This window comes from Pyrgilauda ruficollis, unplaced genomic scaffold, assembly GCF_017590135.1.
Source record: "Pyrgilauda ruficollis isolate IOZ18807 unplaced genomic scaffold, ASM1759013v1 scaffold49, whole genome shotgun sequence".
NCBI classification, from domain to species: Eukaryota; Metazoa; Chordata; class Aves; order Passeriformes; family Passeridae; genus Pyrgilauda; species Pyrgilauda ruficollis.
The window spans coordinates 2805416-2822292 of NW_024526488.1; the positions used below are offsets into that span (position 1 = coordinate 2805416).

Here is a 16877-nt window from a genome sequence, read left to right on the forward strand (position 1 = left end):
TAAATCAATATTTTAAATTGACACTGGGAGGAATTTTCAGCCTCTCTTGCAAGGCCTTTACCCTTGGTGGGAGTCAGACATTGAAGTACTTTTTTACCTTTCTGAAAGTTCCAGTCTCTATCCTCTGAAGCATTTTTATCTTTCTCTTCTAATAATTTTTTAATGCCATGTGAAGTATTGATACTTCAGTAATCAGAATATGCATATTTAAGGAGAGTGCAAATCATATATTCAAAACCAAGCCCCTGCCCAAGAAGGAGATAAAATGTCACTCAGGTTCTTTCCCAATATTTTCCCCAATAACTTCCATGGGATGTAAAAATCTCTCTCAAATAAAAACTGCTGCTAATATTTACATCAATAATCTTGACTACATTTCATTAAAGATGCATTGAGAATATTAGGGAATCACAGTATTTTGGAAAAAATTATGGACTCTGAATATGCAATTGGGAGAATTTCAGCTTTTATTATCATGACATCTTGCAATAGAGTAATAATATTACCAGATACCATGACAAGCTGAGCTTGTTCTGGCAGCAGAGACCAATTACCATTACAAATGGAGGAAAAAAAAGCAAATGATTTTGAGTCATATAACATTTGGACTGTTAGAAATACAGTTCTAAGACTGCATCTCCATGGTGTCCTTTCCCCAGCAATCGTATTTTGAATTCTGTGAGAGATAATAAAATCAAGCTTATTGCTAATATTAACTAATTATGGCTTGCCAACACATGTAAAGCAACATGTAAAATTCCTCAAAGTTGGCCTAAATGCATTCCTGTCCTTGTTCCTTTGCAGGAGCAAAGCACAAAATAGAGTGACTGTGAGGAATCTGTAATGTCTCAGTAAAATTTAAAAAATTAAATTTAGCAAAATATGCTTTCTGTGTCACAAAATGGGGTTTGGAGAAAATCTAGAAGTGATTGTCCAAAGAGCAAGGATAAATAAGGAATAACAAAGAAAAATAGAATGGTTATTCCATTTTAAAAGCCCAAACAATTACTGTATTTTAATATGTGCAATATGCGTTTGAGATGTGCATGTCGTCAAAATTATCAACACTTGACAAAGATTCACCGGAAAAATGCAGTCAGATGAAAGAATTTCACGTAGGGAGCCAGGGAGGTGAACTGAGCAGGCATGCAGATTATTAGCATGTAAGTTTTCTAGTAAGCTTTCCATTGGTTTATAAACACACAAGCTTGTAAATAGATCCCTTGTGTGAAAATGTAAATGTTACATATGCAAAAGATGTTTGTTACTTTCAGAACAAGGGTGACAAGAATAACTTCTGGAAAATAAAATGCTGGAGTGAAAGTTGATCTGGAGTGTAACCAGAGTCGGCAGGATGTGAAATACTATGTGATCATACTGGCAAAATAAACCTTAGGTTTTGGTTTGGTTTTGGGAAGACTTAAATAAAAACAGGTAAAGTTCCCCTTAAAGGGTCAATTTGATATATAAAATAAGTGTTAGAACGCTCAGTCTTCCATGTCTTTCCTTACAGGAAGGGATTACATTTCATAAGCTTCATTTTTTTCATTGCAGTAAAAAGAAAAACCTGATACTCACATGCTGTCTTTGAAAATATTCTATCATTTTAGACAGTAGCAAATAGAATGCCAAGTGTAACAATGGTGAGTAACTATGTTGAGAATGTTCATGGTAAATACTTCACCATTCAGTAGCTGGCATCAAACCATCATCACTCATAATTCCTGGCTCAAAAATGAAGTTGTCATTAGCATGCAGCCTTAAAAAAATAAATATATCTTTCATTGACTGATTTATTAGGCTGACAAGCTATTTATTTTACTGTACACAGATTTGGTGTTTGTAGTGGTTTGTGCTAACACATGTGACTGTGTTATCAGATGCCATCAGTTATTCTGGTTCTCCAGTGGGCATTATGGTGATTTGGGACCAGCATAACTCTTCAGTGCTTTGTTCACTTTTGTTGTCTGTTTCGCATTCCAACTATATTTTAAGGATGTGAAGTTTAGCAAAGTTCCTATATCTCAATTCAGAAAGTGAAGAGTTAAAAAAGTTGTTTGATGTACCTTTGGCCATACAAACAGAACTCGAGACCAGCCTCCAGGAACTATTCACTCACTCTGTGTCTGTATTAAGCATAACTTTTTGGCATGTTGAAAGCACATCTCAAAGGCTTTGGCAGAGATCAGGCTGTGATATTAGATCATCTAAAAAGAAGGATTTTAATACACTTAAAATGGTTTTTAAAAGGAAACAATCACATCTAAAATGCATTTTTAAAAAATCTATTTTTATAGTTGGTGTTCCATTAGAAATGACTATAATGTTTAGACAGATGTTTTTCAAAGTGAAGTTTCACTCTATGGCACAGTCAGCCATAGAGTGTCACACTTGGGTGATAAATACACATAAAACAGTAGTTTGTAGGTATAGACTCTTTAGGGTATAATCCAAATAAACAGCACTCTGATTAGTGAGTTCTGTACTTCCACTAGGAATTAAAACAAAAAAAAAAAAGTTAAACGTAGTAAATGAGTTGTGTTATCTCAACCTCAGTAAAATAGCTAACTGTGCTTACAAAGGAACTCAGCTATATCCCAAAAGCTGAACATATGACCCCATACTTTGCACAAACACAGCTGTATTTTTTCACATTTCTGGAAGTTGTGCATTTCTACCATATAGAAGTGTACATGAGAGTGGAAGTGCCTGAGTCACAGCGATAAGGAACTAAAAATAATCAGTGAGCCATGGGTTGACTTTGTAGGCTGCAAATGTAACAACAGGTGTGAAACGTGATTGTCAGTTTCTCTGGGCACAGAACACTGGGATGACCCTGCAGAGCAAGCAAGGCATTCCCCCTGCTGAAAGGGTACGGGACCACTCCAGAGACAGGGCTGTTTAAAGGTACCCAATACATTACAGTCTGCTGGAACTGCAGGCTTTGTTCAGAACTAAACTCTTTGTGGCATTCCATTTCAGTTACTTTTTTTTATATTTTAGGTCATTATTACCATTGGCTTTCATACATGACAAGCCTTAGTCAACTACTGAGAATGAGCACTTAATCTGCTTTTTGGTTTAAATACAGTCCTATGTTTTGCAAGTTTCTTTTCATTAGAGATGAGCAGAGGAAAAACAAGTAAATGCAAATATCTTACGCAAAGAAGTTAAAAATAAAGTTACTGATGAGAGGGCACAGCTACATATGGGCATGTACTTGCATTTACTAAAATTGGATAAATCACTGAATATTTCAAGTTGGAAGGAGCCCATCATCAAGTATAACTCCCTGCTCCTACAGGTTTACCTAAAACTAAATTGTATGACAAAAACCTTTGTCCAGGTGGTTCTTGAACTCTGACAGGCTTGGTGCCAGGACCACTTCCTAGGGGAGCCTGTTGCAGTGCCCAAGCACCCTCTCAGTAAAGACGTTTACTTCTGTTTTACCTCTCCCTGTGGCAAAAAGAATGACTGGGGGTCATCTTTTAACTGTGCTCCTTCACTTGATCTCTTTTTGTTCACTTCACTAATATTCTAAAACTATAAAAGAAAAAAAATGCACAAAATATTCAGCCAACTTTAAGGCAAATATGAAATGCTTCCTCTTGAATATTCAGAGTGAAAGTCTAATTTTACGAGTTGTAGTGTGTGTGTGTGTGTGTAGTAAGAATATAATCTTACTGAATATTCTCCATGGGCTAAGCAATCAAGGGGAAAACATGCCAGACAAAACATAGCAGAGATTATACAGTATACTGTCAGTCCTGGTAGGCACAGTGATCTTCCTTCTTCTTCCTCCTTGCCTTCATCTCTCTGGTGTTGTGATCATTAATCCCATTTTCCTGGCTGCTGGATGAAGTTCCTCTTCTCACTCAGGTGTCTCCTGTTTTTTGGTCGTTATGACACCACCTGTGCCCTTGTATTAGATGATGAGTGTTAATCATGTACACTATTTTTTTCCCTAAACATGCTTGTGTTTGTTAAACAGTTAAACCTCACATTTCAAGAATCTTGTGAGGTTTTGTATTTCAGTGATTTTTAAAAGGGTAATATGTATAGATCCATTTGAATTTCGCCAAAGTTATTAGACTTGGAAATTTTTCTTCAAGCAAGCACATTGTCAACAGGTGTCCCAAAGAAAATTTCTCTGACTTTCAGAAAACTCTTTGTTGTAAGTTCAGGATTTTTCAGTCAACTAAAACATTCATTGAAATCACCAGATTTCAATTGAAACCAGTGTTAACAGTAGTGAGGAGCAGGAGGAAAATGATGACAGTGAAATCCCAGAGCTTGCTGATCAAACTGAACAATACACAAGAGAGTTCAAGGTGTACAAACCCTCTGGCTTATGGCTAAAAGAATTGCTGGGTTTCCAAGCAGGAACTCAAACCATAGAGGAGTCTGCCCTGTAATGAATGATAGAATATATTGCTTTTATCTCCTCACATATTACCTCCTGTAATTTTCACCCCATTACACAACCTCTATTTAACACTTACCCCCCTTTCTGGTGTTTTAGCAAACCTAAGCATTAAGTCTGGTGCTTAATTACATCTTTTTCACAGGCCAGTTGTGTCCTTGGTCACTGTCCAAAGGGTTGTCTCTAGCTAAGACTGTAGGTCAACAAGGAGGTGACTCTGAAGTAAAAATACCTTTCCCGAAGGAACATAAACAAAGAAAATTTACTTAAGTGGCACATATTTTCATGTGTGCTCCTGTTTTTTTAATAGCAATTTGTTATGAAATACAAGAGCCAAAGCATACCATATGAGTATTTAAAAAAACCCCAAACTATATTTTAGGTCACATTGCAGTATTCATACACTCCTGTGTATCTTGCACTCTGCAGTGAACTTCCTGCTCATCAGGAATCTGCAGACAGTATTCTAAATGGACAGACTGGATATATCAGTGCACTTTTCTTGGGTCTGCCCTCTAAGCAGCTGTGTAGACACTCCTCTTGCAAAGCAGCAGCGCAGCAAATGCTTCCATTTAGCTCACTGCCTGTTTGAACTGTCTTTGCCTTAAGACTGTCGTGGAATCTAGCAGCTACATTGAGGACAAACTAAACACACATGCAGAGGGTTTACTTTTGTAGCCCAGATCCAGTAAATGTTGCTGGCAAGCTGCAGAGCTCTCTCTGTAATTATTGGCCAGATTTTCTATTTCTATTTCACAGGGAGGTTACAGATCTGACAGTAACTGGTGGCCTTTGTTCTTTCCTGTACAGGTGACCTCACTGACAGAGGTACCAACACTTAGAACACCTAGGCATATGAAAGAAGCTTAAATGATACCAAATTTGTGCATGTAACAGCCAAAATATTGAAGGGAAACACTTACCATGAGAACAAAGACCATTGATGAGTCAGTGTTTTCACAGGGCATCTTGAAATGCAAGAAATGTACACCACTGTCCTCATGTGATCTGACTACAGCCTTTTATCTTAAACACTCTTTCTATATTTACAGTTTCCAGAAGGGAGGACAAGTTTCCCATTACCCAAAAAGTCTCTGGAAGTTTAGGTTGGAAAGGAAAATACCACTTGTGAGCTTTCTAAAGGGCTGCATGCCTCATGGCTGTGGTTAAAGGGGATAAGACAAGAGGCATTTGATTTGAGTCACTTGTTAGTTTTGGACCACTCCAGCCTGTATTTGTTACTGGTTTGAATTTCACAGCAGGATAAGCACTGCCAGAAAGTCCATTCTTCCTGAATATTACTTACCTGTTATTTTCTAATAAATTCTTTTTTGTTTATGGTGCTAGCAACCATAAAGTGCTGCAGCTGGAGTAAGGTAATTTGGCTTGTTCTGAAGCAGTTGTTTCAATAGCCGCAATGAGAGCAGCAAAAAGAAGTTTCAGTCAAAGTGCAGACAGATGAAAGGCTGTCAAGGAGATGTAAAAATGGATGTCAGTGTAAGAATGATCCATGAATATCCTTGAAAATCAAATGAAAATGCAAAATCTGATAAGGAGAGAATTTTGACTTAACAATAAAATTAAATCCACTTGTCATTAAAATATGCCATGACTTGAGTTAGGTTGAAAATTAACAAAAGGTTTCTGTCAGTAGCTCACAGAATATTCTACATGCTGGGTTAGCTTTTTCTTATGCACATTTAACAAATATTCAGATAATGAATCTTTCAATTGTTAGTTCAGTTTGATTGAGGGAGTGTGGGTGGTTTGCATAACAACTGTTACACCATAAGAGTGTTTCAAAACTATTGCAAGAAACATTAAACATGATGTTCTAAAGCATAACATATCGGGTGTATTAAATTAGAGGTTTGCATTTGAATTTTCCAGCACAACACATATAATTTTTGAATATTATAAATAGATTACTTAATTTTTCTTCCCAAGGAAGGCTAGGTATAGAATGTCACCTGATTCTGTAGCACTCTGCAGGTGAGGAGTATCTGGTGGTTAAGTAGTGAGTGCATGTTTCCTGGGTAGTTCCTGACTCCTTGTGTGAGCAGACCAGAACCTCAGGCTCCAGCAGGCTCTTGGGTGCCACAGTGTTGACGCACTGAAGCTGAGCTGCCAAAATTTACTTTGTTTACCATCAAAGCTCTGGGGCAGACTGAAAGCACACACAAATACAGGTGCTCATTTGAGCTTAGAGGCTGAAGTGTGGACAGACCTGCCTGTGGAAACGCACTGAGCTGAAGGCTGCCCGCAGAGGGACCCTGCTTGTGCAGTCTCAATGACCAGAGCTCCTTAATTGCAACTCCACTTCTTATCCCACTAAAGGCAGCAGCAGGAGTAGAAAGGTTCTCACTCAGATTCAACAAATATTTATATACACTTGGTCATTTCATAATACCCTATTTTGCTTAACAAGATGTTCTGCAGTTGCTGGAAGTCACATGAGTTCCTAGGGGGAGAGTTTATTTTTATAAGTTGAGCTTTTGCAACCATTAGCAGCATATTCTGATCTTTGGGGAAGGAAAATGCTTATAAAGGACACCATGGGTAAGTAATAATCATATCATCAAACATCATCATTTGAGATAAAGATAAAATTGGAATACAAACAAAAATGACCTTTCCATCTGAAGAGAAAGTCTGAATTAATTTCTGACATGGTGGCATTGTTGTGTATGAAAGTAAATTCATCACCCTTACCTCAACTTGTGTTCCAAATCCCACAGAACTGAAAAGTTTGATTCAAAGCCTGCTGAATTAATCTAAGTCTTCCCCTTCCCTACTGTGATTTTGAAAAAAAAAAAAAAAAAACAAAAAGGGACAGTGCTGTATGAAAATAAATGCTGGTCTCTGAAAAAAAACGTATCTGGAAAACCAGAAAGATTTATGTTGAACTGTCAGATGAAGTGACATTAGAGTTGCAAAAATGTCTGAGATTGTTATGACTTTTGTCCATTAATATTAAGAAACTACAATGTCCAGTGTCTGTTTTGTCCTGTCAGGGAACACCTTGCAGCTGATCTACTGCATTTGTTAGATTAGGTGTTGCCAACTAAGAACAGCAAGGGAATTTACTTTAAAGGCAGCATGACAACCTTCATCCTTCCAGTTAGCAGTTCTCCTCATTTTTTTCACTGTCTTGTATGCAATTAATACTTTCTATGTCCTGAAACTCAGTAATTCCTCCAGCTTTAAAACCTTTTATGTGGAATGAAAGGTGAAAATAGCAACTTCTCATTGTAATGCCTAAATTTGATATATTTTACATGATATATTGTACCAAGTTGTGTCATATTAACTTTAAGAAAATTGTACATCTACTTAAACTATTGGTTTTTTTCCCCTATTTTAATATTGTCTATGGAAAATTGCTTTTAGAAAATAAATAAGAAAAAACCCACTGATTTTAGAGAAGACCTGAGAAGAGGCACAAGGCTTGGAAAAAATGGAAGTATTTGATTTTTAGCAAGTTAAAACCTCATCTTCAGGGCTTTTGGATCGGATTAGCATTTTATTATTGGTCAGAGTATTTTGTGTTGTTGCTTCACTCTTTTACTTGCTGCAGTTTCTGCATATCCCTTGTTCTTTTTGTTTGCCTCTTCATTTACACAAGAGTCAGGGTTTCTGTCAGAAAGCATCAGGTTTTTAGGTCACAGGTAGGGTGATTACCAAGACCTTCTCATTCTGCATGTATTGTCACTCAGAAGTCAACAGACAGTATTTCCATATGCATCTGATACAGGGAATGAAAAAGAAATGCACTTTAATGTCACTCCAGTTATATTAGTATTCAACCTGGAGTTTTTGAAAATTGCATGTCTAATGATCATATGAACACTAAATCTCCGCACTGAGAATTGCTGTTCCATAATGTCTAATTTTAAAATATGGGACAAAACTGCATCTGGCTCTACATGATGTTCTAGAGAAGACTGAACACCCCACAGAGACAATTTCTAGTATGAAAAACTCTTTTCCTCTGTAAAAAGCAGGGCATTCTGCAAATACAGCATTAGTCCCAACACAATTTTCTTTTCAAGGATTTAAGACTGGCACCAGCTTAATATTAACAACTTTGGCAAATGGTGAGCACCTTTTGCCAATTTTAAGCAAGACCTCTATAAACTTATCAGACTTTTAAGAGATATTACATCTTCTAGAGTGAGACTGAAGAATGAAATGTTCTATAGGTACATTTTATATTGGTGTAGAGATTGAGGAAGTTTCCTTAAGCAGATACAGTCACTACTGTGGTAAAATATGTCTCAAATGCTTGTCTGTATTTCCTGGAAAGTCAACATAATCCTTTTCTTCAGTATTTCACTGTATTTGTACTTTACCCATGAGTATTTGCTAGAGTTAGTGGTCTGTCAACAATTTTGTTGACTGATAGTTCATTCCAATTTTTCTCATAAAGAAGAAAGAAAAAAATCTGTGATAGTAGGCTCATAAATTGTTAAAATAACATTAAAAACAATTTGCAGTATAGGACAATCAAATAATGAGAGTTTAATTTCTAATTTTTTCTAGCATCACAATTCTCTGGTAGGATATGAGGAAATTGTTCAGAGTTTTGGATGTGAGATACTACTGAGGACATTTGCTTAAGCAGGATTGCTACTCTTGTGAGTTAGTTTAGGTGGAGATTCTGTAGTACAGAAGCACTGAGCCTTTGCCACAGAATCACACTCAATCTGATAAAAGGAGTCCATGTTGATTTCAACACATTCATTAGCTAGTCCCTTCAGCCAGCTGCTGCAGACATGGCAAAGCAGTTACACAAGGTGGAGCCCAAAGGTACAGGTCCAAAGGAAAGTGCTGGCAATTGCTGCCTAATCCTCAGCACACAGATGCAGCTCTGACTTTCGGCTCAGCCTCTGATGCATTATTTTAGACCTCAAGAAGCTGTATGTGTAAACAATAATTTTCTCTAGAAGTGAAAATCTAGAAATCAGTTTAATTTGTCAACACTGACAAATGAAAATATAAATTGATATCAAATAGACTCAAAATAATTGTTATAAATAAGGATAGTTAATGTACAGTATTTGCAAAATACCCACATGGTTCTTGTTACATCCATTTCTGTGACATGCTTCTGCAGCATGATAAAAAACTGTCTCAGGGATTATTTTACTCTGCAGTATTTATCTCTGTAGTGCATGTAGAGACAGCTTGTTTACAAAAAGGAGTTAGTTTTGGCACATAAGATACTCAAGCAAACAAAGATTCCTGGAACTAGAAAGAAAGTTTCCAGTAAAACAAAGACTGAACTCCCGAAAGTTCAAATAATACCCAAAACAAACATTACCTTCAGAGATTAATAATCTTCAGAGATAACATGTTATTCTCTTTACTTTTTGTTTTTCAAGTGCAGTGGTTAGCAGAGTGTTTGGAAAGATACTTCTCTCCTCTGGATGTTTGTAATAAATTTTCTGATACTACTTTTGCTTCAGCAGACACTTAGTTTGGCTTTCTGTGGGGTTTTTAGAAAAACTAAATCTCCTCTGCATTGAAGCAATTTTGTTTTGTTGTGAGTGCCTCCCTTAGATCCATTGTGAAAAGACAACCTTCCTGAATTCACAGGGGTCCTAAAATTGGCATAGAAGGTGCTGAATTGGACTTATGTTTAACTAGGGACTCTCTGTGTACTGATTATTACAGTGGTTTATTTTCTCCACAAAAACAAGTACGTGTTAGCATTGCCTTTACTGTACATTCCTTTCCTGCTTGAAATAATTTTGTTTATCCAAGGATGACTAAATAAATTACATAGCTTCAGGAGATGAAAGAGGAAGAGGAAGCAAACAAGGAGGTAAAAATATCAGCAAAAACATCAAACCAGGCAAAATATGAAGCCTGAATTACTGCACATTTCATTATGTCAGGAAACATAAGAAATAAGTGTATTTTTACATACAGAATTTATGCAGAATGTGATGATTAACACTTCATTTCTGAAAAAGAAAGCTGATACTACTATTTATCTAGGAATTGGGATGTATTAAAAGATGTAAATGAGTTGTGGGGAATGGAATAACTAATCCATGTAAACTTGGCTTCTTGGGCATCCACTGATGTTCCACTGCACTCTCTCTGCAGTGAAATCAGGTAATTCCCAGACAGATGGGAATGTGCTATCAATACTGAGTAACATTTCTGTAAAGGCATAGTTGGTGAGCTGAAAGTGTAATATTCTTGGGAGAGTAGTCACAGAGGTAATATTTTAATTTTTAATTAGACTCCCTTAAAGCTGTCTCTTTGAAAATCAGCTTTTTCTGCAGTTTGGTGCTCTCTGGCTCCAATAAAGACAAACAGCAGAGCAGCAAAACACCCAGACTTGGTAACCTGATTTTGGATTTATCATTCCCTTGTACGCAGGGTGAGGGCTTCAAGTACAGTTTGGTAGAACTGCAAATGAGGTGCAAATAATTTTGAGGAAAGAAATAAATTTGATCAACAAGTTGCTAAAAGAGCTGAATTTCTTCTTCAGCCAAGAAGCAGCTCCCTTGTCTTGCTGACTTTAATATTGTTAACTAAATGTGGGAAGCTCTGGCTCATGCCCATTAAGTTCAATGAAAAACATTTTGAATCCACATTTTGGATCAGACACATTATTTTGATGGCTTCAAGGAATAGGAATGCATAGAACTGTGAGGGGGTAGAGCTGATCAAATGAAATCTTGATCGCAGTAAATTCAATGGAAATTCTGTTGTTCACTTAGAAAAGGCTGAAATGGTTCATGGTATATTACCTTATTTCAATTCAGCTAAAATATGATTGGGTGGGCTGGCTATGGAAATCTCAATAATAACAACAACAACAATAATTCAAGATCTGAATTTTCCAATCATCAAGATATTGCAAACTGTTAAGTTTTTAGAAAAAAAAAAAAACCCCAAGAAATAAACAAACAATTCTAATTCCTTGAAAATTAGAAAAAAAACCAGCCTGACAGTACCAATTTTTTATATTTTAATCCATCCTGTCAGATACAAGGAGTAAAACTGACCCTTTTGCATTTACAAACAGCAAGCAATTTCACAGGTATGAGCACCAGAAAAAAATACATTTCTACCAATGATAGGCTCATGCACTGTGGTTCAATACAACCCCATCTGCAGATGTTTAATGTGCTGAGGGCAGATTAATAGTGTAATAGTCCTGTTAGAGGGGAACCATATCCCTGGCTCAGTGTAACTGTTGCTTTCCTGGCCCTTATGAGCTTAATTCCTGAAGTGAAGGTCATGTGTTTCTGGGATATAGCCACAAAAGGCAACTAGAGAGAAGAAAATGCACACAGGTGAATAGGAATAATAAAAACAAAGAATTAAAAATCCATCTCCATTCTGCTTTTAAAACTACCTGTAACTTATGTGCATATTGATATTAAAATAGCTCCTTTTTCCATGCTTCAGTGCCTTTACAATATGCTTCATTATTTCATATTAAAACTAGAAAAAGCTTTAGCTGAGAAAATTCCTTGTCTGAGACCAAAAGAAAGCTTCATTAGCATAATTACTTACAGTCCTTCTGTTAGTATTTTCAGGGACAAAAATATAATTATCCTTTTACTAAAAAAAAACCAAAAAAAAAAAAAAACCCAGCAAAACTGTGAACATAGTGAAATAATGGAAGATCTGGATTACAACTCCAGTGAAAAATGTGGGATGAACTGGATAGGAATATAAATACCAGTTCTGACTGAAGTATGAAACTTAGACAAACAACAGGGAAAAAAGCCCACCCTTTTTAGAACATTTTGAGATGTGTGAAAACTACAAATGCTAGAACTGTGAAAAGGAAACAGGGAATTTGATCCATATGTTCTGGAAATGCCACTGCCCACAGCTAAATTATATTTGGAGAACAGAACAGAGAAAAGAAGAACAACTGCTAACACTGTTATAAACACAGGGTCTCCCTGGTGATGCAAAGGTCTTCCCATGGCAGATATTAATGAGGGACTCTTACCATCTGGATACCATACATGAAGAAATAATATTTAGTATGTTCTAGAATAATTACTGAGGAATATGATATGATTTAATAATTATCGAATTCTCTGAGGAGAAATCATCCTGCTAGCTCCAAGGGGAAATAGTGCTGTTCAGGGTGCTTCACACATTGGGTTTGTTTTTTTTACATAGGTGCATATAATTTAAAAGCCTGAACTGAACTAAGTAATTCCACTATCACTTCCAGTATCAGTGAAGATCATATTTTAAGCTTGGGAAGCTCTTTGCCGTGATACATATTTACAGAGTGAAATATTTTTGAAATCTGCAATGTTTGAAATAGCAGGATGACCTGTGGGGGGATTCTGTTACAGCTTCTCAAAACCAAAAGTGCATCATGCTGATTCCAAGAAAAGTAATTCCCAGTTAACTTGGGCTGCTGTTTACTTCATCTCAGGAATGTGTGACTGGAAGGGATGACCTCCACTTGCTCTGCTATTACAGACCCAGCCCAGCCCTGTATTTCTACTCTGTACTTCCAGTGAGCAGAATCTCACCAATTGCCACCTCCCACTTCCTACCTGAAGGCTGACCCTGGATGCTCTTTCCTCTGATAATTCAGCAGTCTGCAGTTCTCACATTCACTTTATTGCAGACAGTCAGTACCCATTTGTACCAACAGAAACCTCCCAGTATGCAACATGTGCTCTCCTAACTGGTTCACATCAGTAACTTTGCCACAGAAAGGGCCAGAGACCAACATAAAGAGAGACAGATTTACAGAAAGCTCTATGTGCACTTTTCTTGGCCACGGCAGCAAACCTCCCTGAAAAAGTTGAAACTTATCTATAAAAAATGTTGAATGGTGGCAGCTCTATACCATCTGTTTTGTTCTGGTTTAGAAAGGAATTGCATCAATCCATGATGTTCTATATACCAGCGCTCCTTCACAACAGCCACTAAGCAAAACCTAGCAACAGTTGTGCCTATCATAATAGAATAATCAAAAATGTGTTTCTTTTATTACAAATAACACTTGAAAGTTGTAACATTATCTTCTGGTTTGATACTAATTTTTACTTTTCTTTGAAAAAATGTCTTTACTAAGCAATTTATGAATTCTGAAAATAGTTCTCTGCACATATATCATCAAGCTTGAACAGTTTTTATTTTTCATGTCTTTATTCATTCTTTTCTACGTAGTATTTGTGGAATTCAGCATCTGGAACGAGCAGGAAACAGGTTGACTCTCTTTGACTCCCTTTATTTCTGCATAGTGACATTTTCTACTGTGGGCTTTGGGGATGTTACACCCAAGATATGGCCTTCAAAGCTGCTTGTTGTCATTATGATCTGTGTTGCTCTTGTGGTGTTGCCCATACAGGTAAATGTGGATTTTTTTTTCTCTTTAGAATTGTTTTTGAAACAAAGGAACAATAACTGAAATAATTTATTGTTACTATTATTATTGCACAGAAAATGTCAGAAAAAAGAACCATCTATCTCTCCTACTGTGTTTTTTTCCCTTTTTCCTGTATGTTCTCCTATACTCTAGATTTATACTAAAAAACAGGGCACTGATAACAGTTTTCAAGTGCTGATAAAAGTTTTCTGCACCAGCCAGTCATGTACCACAGAGTCGTTCCTTTATCCTGAGATATAGGTTTGTTATTAATGGAGCAATTACAAAAAAACCCCACAACAGTAGCCAGCACTCTCTTTATGAGTACAGCTTTTCCTCTGCAGGCTCTCCCTGTTTCTAATCTTGGTTCTCTCCACTTCCTCTCTTACTCTTACAGCTCAGTGCTAACTTGAAAAAAATCTCATTAAATCTGCAACTCAAGCAAATTGGGTTCACAGCTGTGTATGGAACACATGCACACAGAGCCAGCAGCACAGTTAGGAATTTTTCATGCCTGCCTAAGTTTAGGACTTCTAACAGTTTCAACAGGGAAAGAGCAATTTATGAAAATCCAAGTATTTCAAGGACTCAGTCAGCTTTATTAAATTTGTACCAAGCATTTTCCAGCTCATTAGGTGAGGCTGGATGACAGCAACCCTGAGGTTACATGGGAAACCCTGCCAGGATGTTCACTGTTCCACACCTGGTGAGCACCCAGCCCTTGTGCCAGCAAAAGAGGATGTGGGGAGACTCTGCATTTTTATCAAAGCTTACAGTAGATCTGCTAGACCATGAAGCTCCAAAGTTTCTCACACAGCCATAGTTTGCAGTCTCTGCTTCTTTGGCAGAGAACTAAAGCTCAGTGTGGGCAGACAACACACAAGCCTTGGGAGGGTGGAAGCTCAAGCTTTCAGCATTAATTTTCTTGAAGTTATTTAACACTAATTAAATATTGAATGTATGTATTCATAGCCGTATGCACCAACACAATTATATTCTCACTCAGTGAAAAATTAGTAAAATATATATTCCATTGAAAACTAAAATGTTCTCTGTTTATGAAATTTGGAATTTTCTAGGACACAGAAATTTCATCCTTAAGGTGGTTCTCATACATACTTCAGGCCCAAGTGCTCCACAGGAGCAGTAAATAACCTAGAATCTACTGGAATTTCACATAAATTTACCTATTATTAGCTACTTTATTTTATACCTTTGTAGTGATAATGGGGCTTCATATACTTTTTCATACACATAATGGAGTGGGAGGCATTCTCTCCTGAGCCCTGCAATGAAATGAAATCAGTTATTATTCATGATCCAGCCTCTCCATCCGTGGAATGTGGAAGAGAAAAAGATGCTATCACACAGCCATACAGTTAAATTGATCTCAGTATTAAGCATGTGTTACTTACAAGAGTCTTTGAACTGGTATTTGTATGTTTCTTTACAGACTGTTACAGCATTCTCATACCTGCACATATTGTGCAGCTGACAAAGGCAAAATTTCTGTACTAGCAGCTGCTGTGTATTTAATTGCATCTAAAAATTATAAGGCAGATAAGAGAGTTTACAGAACATCACCTTCAGAACATTATAAAATCTCTGGGAACATTTACTGCCCAAACTAAGCGAAAATGGTGCCTCTTTCCAAGTATATTCACAGTTTGTGTGTGAAAATTTAACCTTTCATACGAGGGAAGCAATTATGTCACAATACTAGAAAAAGAGAGCTCAGAGGCATAAAATACTTAAAGGAATAAGGTACCAGCCTTCATTCTTTCTTTTCTAAACTCCTGTGATTTAATGTACTCCCATGGTATTTTAATGAATTTTCACCACTGTTTGTGTGTGTTAGATTCTGGCACTATTGCTGTAGTTTGTGATTACCTTATTAGAGAACATTTTACAAAGAAAAAGATATTGGGACTAAGGGCAGCTTGTCATAGCGGGGTGAGATGAACAATTCAACATTGCCAAGTCATTCTAGAGTTGTAGCCCTCACCTACTGGTCTCTTTTCCACTGACAATCAGCATCTCTTGCAGTTTGAACAGCTGGCATATTTGTGGATGGAGAGGCAAAAGTCCGGAGGAAACTACAGCAGATACAGAGCTCAGACAGAAAAACACGTTGTGCTGTGTGTGAGCTCTCTGAAGATTGACTTACTCATGGATTTCTTAAATGAATTCTATGCCCACCCCAGACTGCAGGTACTGAGAATGGAAAAATAAACCCAAAAAACCCCCTTCAAAATACTGTTTGGTTGTTGTTTTCTTTGTTTGTTTTAAGAAAAGTTTCTGAAATTATTCTTAAGTTGTAAAACTGATTTTGGGAATAGATAGTTGAATTGGGAAGCTATACCTGTAGTAAGAAGCTGAGATACATATTTTGGATGCATTTTAAATTGAGGTGTTGAGGGGAAAAGACTAAATAGGTAGAATTACTGTCTTGTTGAATTGTGTCAGTCTTTAGAAACAGATATTTCCATGCAAATTCCTTAGATTCTACCCTAAAACAGAAAATAAATGAAAGCTACTCAATTTATTTTTCCCATTGTTTTGGGACTGGATCCAAAAATCCTCACAATTAAAAACATCCTTTGATTTTCACATTTTTTCATTATTTTTTGCCAGTACTAGGAATCACATAGGTTGGAAGGCACCACTGGGGATCATCTGGTCCAACCTCCCTGTTCAGGCAGGGTCATCCTAGAGCACATTGTACAGGCTTGAAGAGATAAGATCCTCTTGGAATTGTGGAAATTAAGAAATAAATACATGTACTTTAAAGGACAAAGACGTTGACAGAATACACAGATTTTGTTAGTGTACACATATTCCCTAGGTAATGCAAACTTGTCATATGGCTTATGCAACATCTAGAAACTTATTTCCATAAGATATCAATTTGGATTTATTATTATTGCCTTTGCTACAGACTCTCCCTTTTAGTAAACCTTCTCTATGTCTTTTACTAAGTTACCTGTGGTATCATGCTTCATTAACTACTGCAAGAATCACACAAATATAACCCTCAAACGGCTGAGCAGCAATTTGCCAAATCCCAAATCCAAAATATTC

The 16877-nt window shown here is 36.8% G+C and overlaps 1 protein-coding gene across 1 annotated transcript in view; it reads left to right on the top strand.

Moving 5' to 3' along the window:
• The window catches only part of KCNT2 (potassium sodium-activated channel subfamily T member 2), a 116053-nt gene that overhangs the window by 49821 nt on the left and 49355 nt on the right, over positions 1-16877 (top strand). The window contains exons 10-11 of the mRNA XM_041479624.1: positions 13598-13778; positions 15843-16007. Of these exons, the coding sequence (XP_041335558.1) occupies positions 13598-13778; positions 15843-16007 (346 nt within the window). The remainder of the gene's footprint in view (positions 1-13597; positions 13779-15842; positions 16008-16877) is intronic.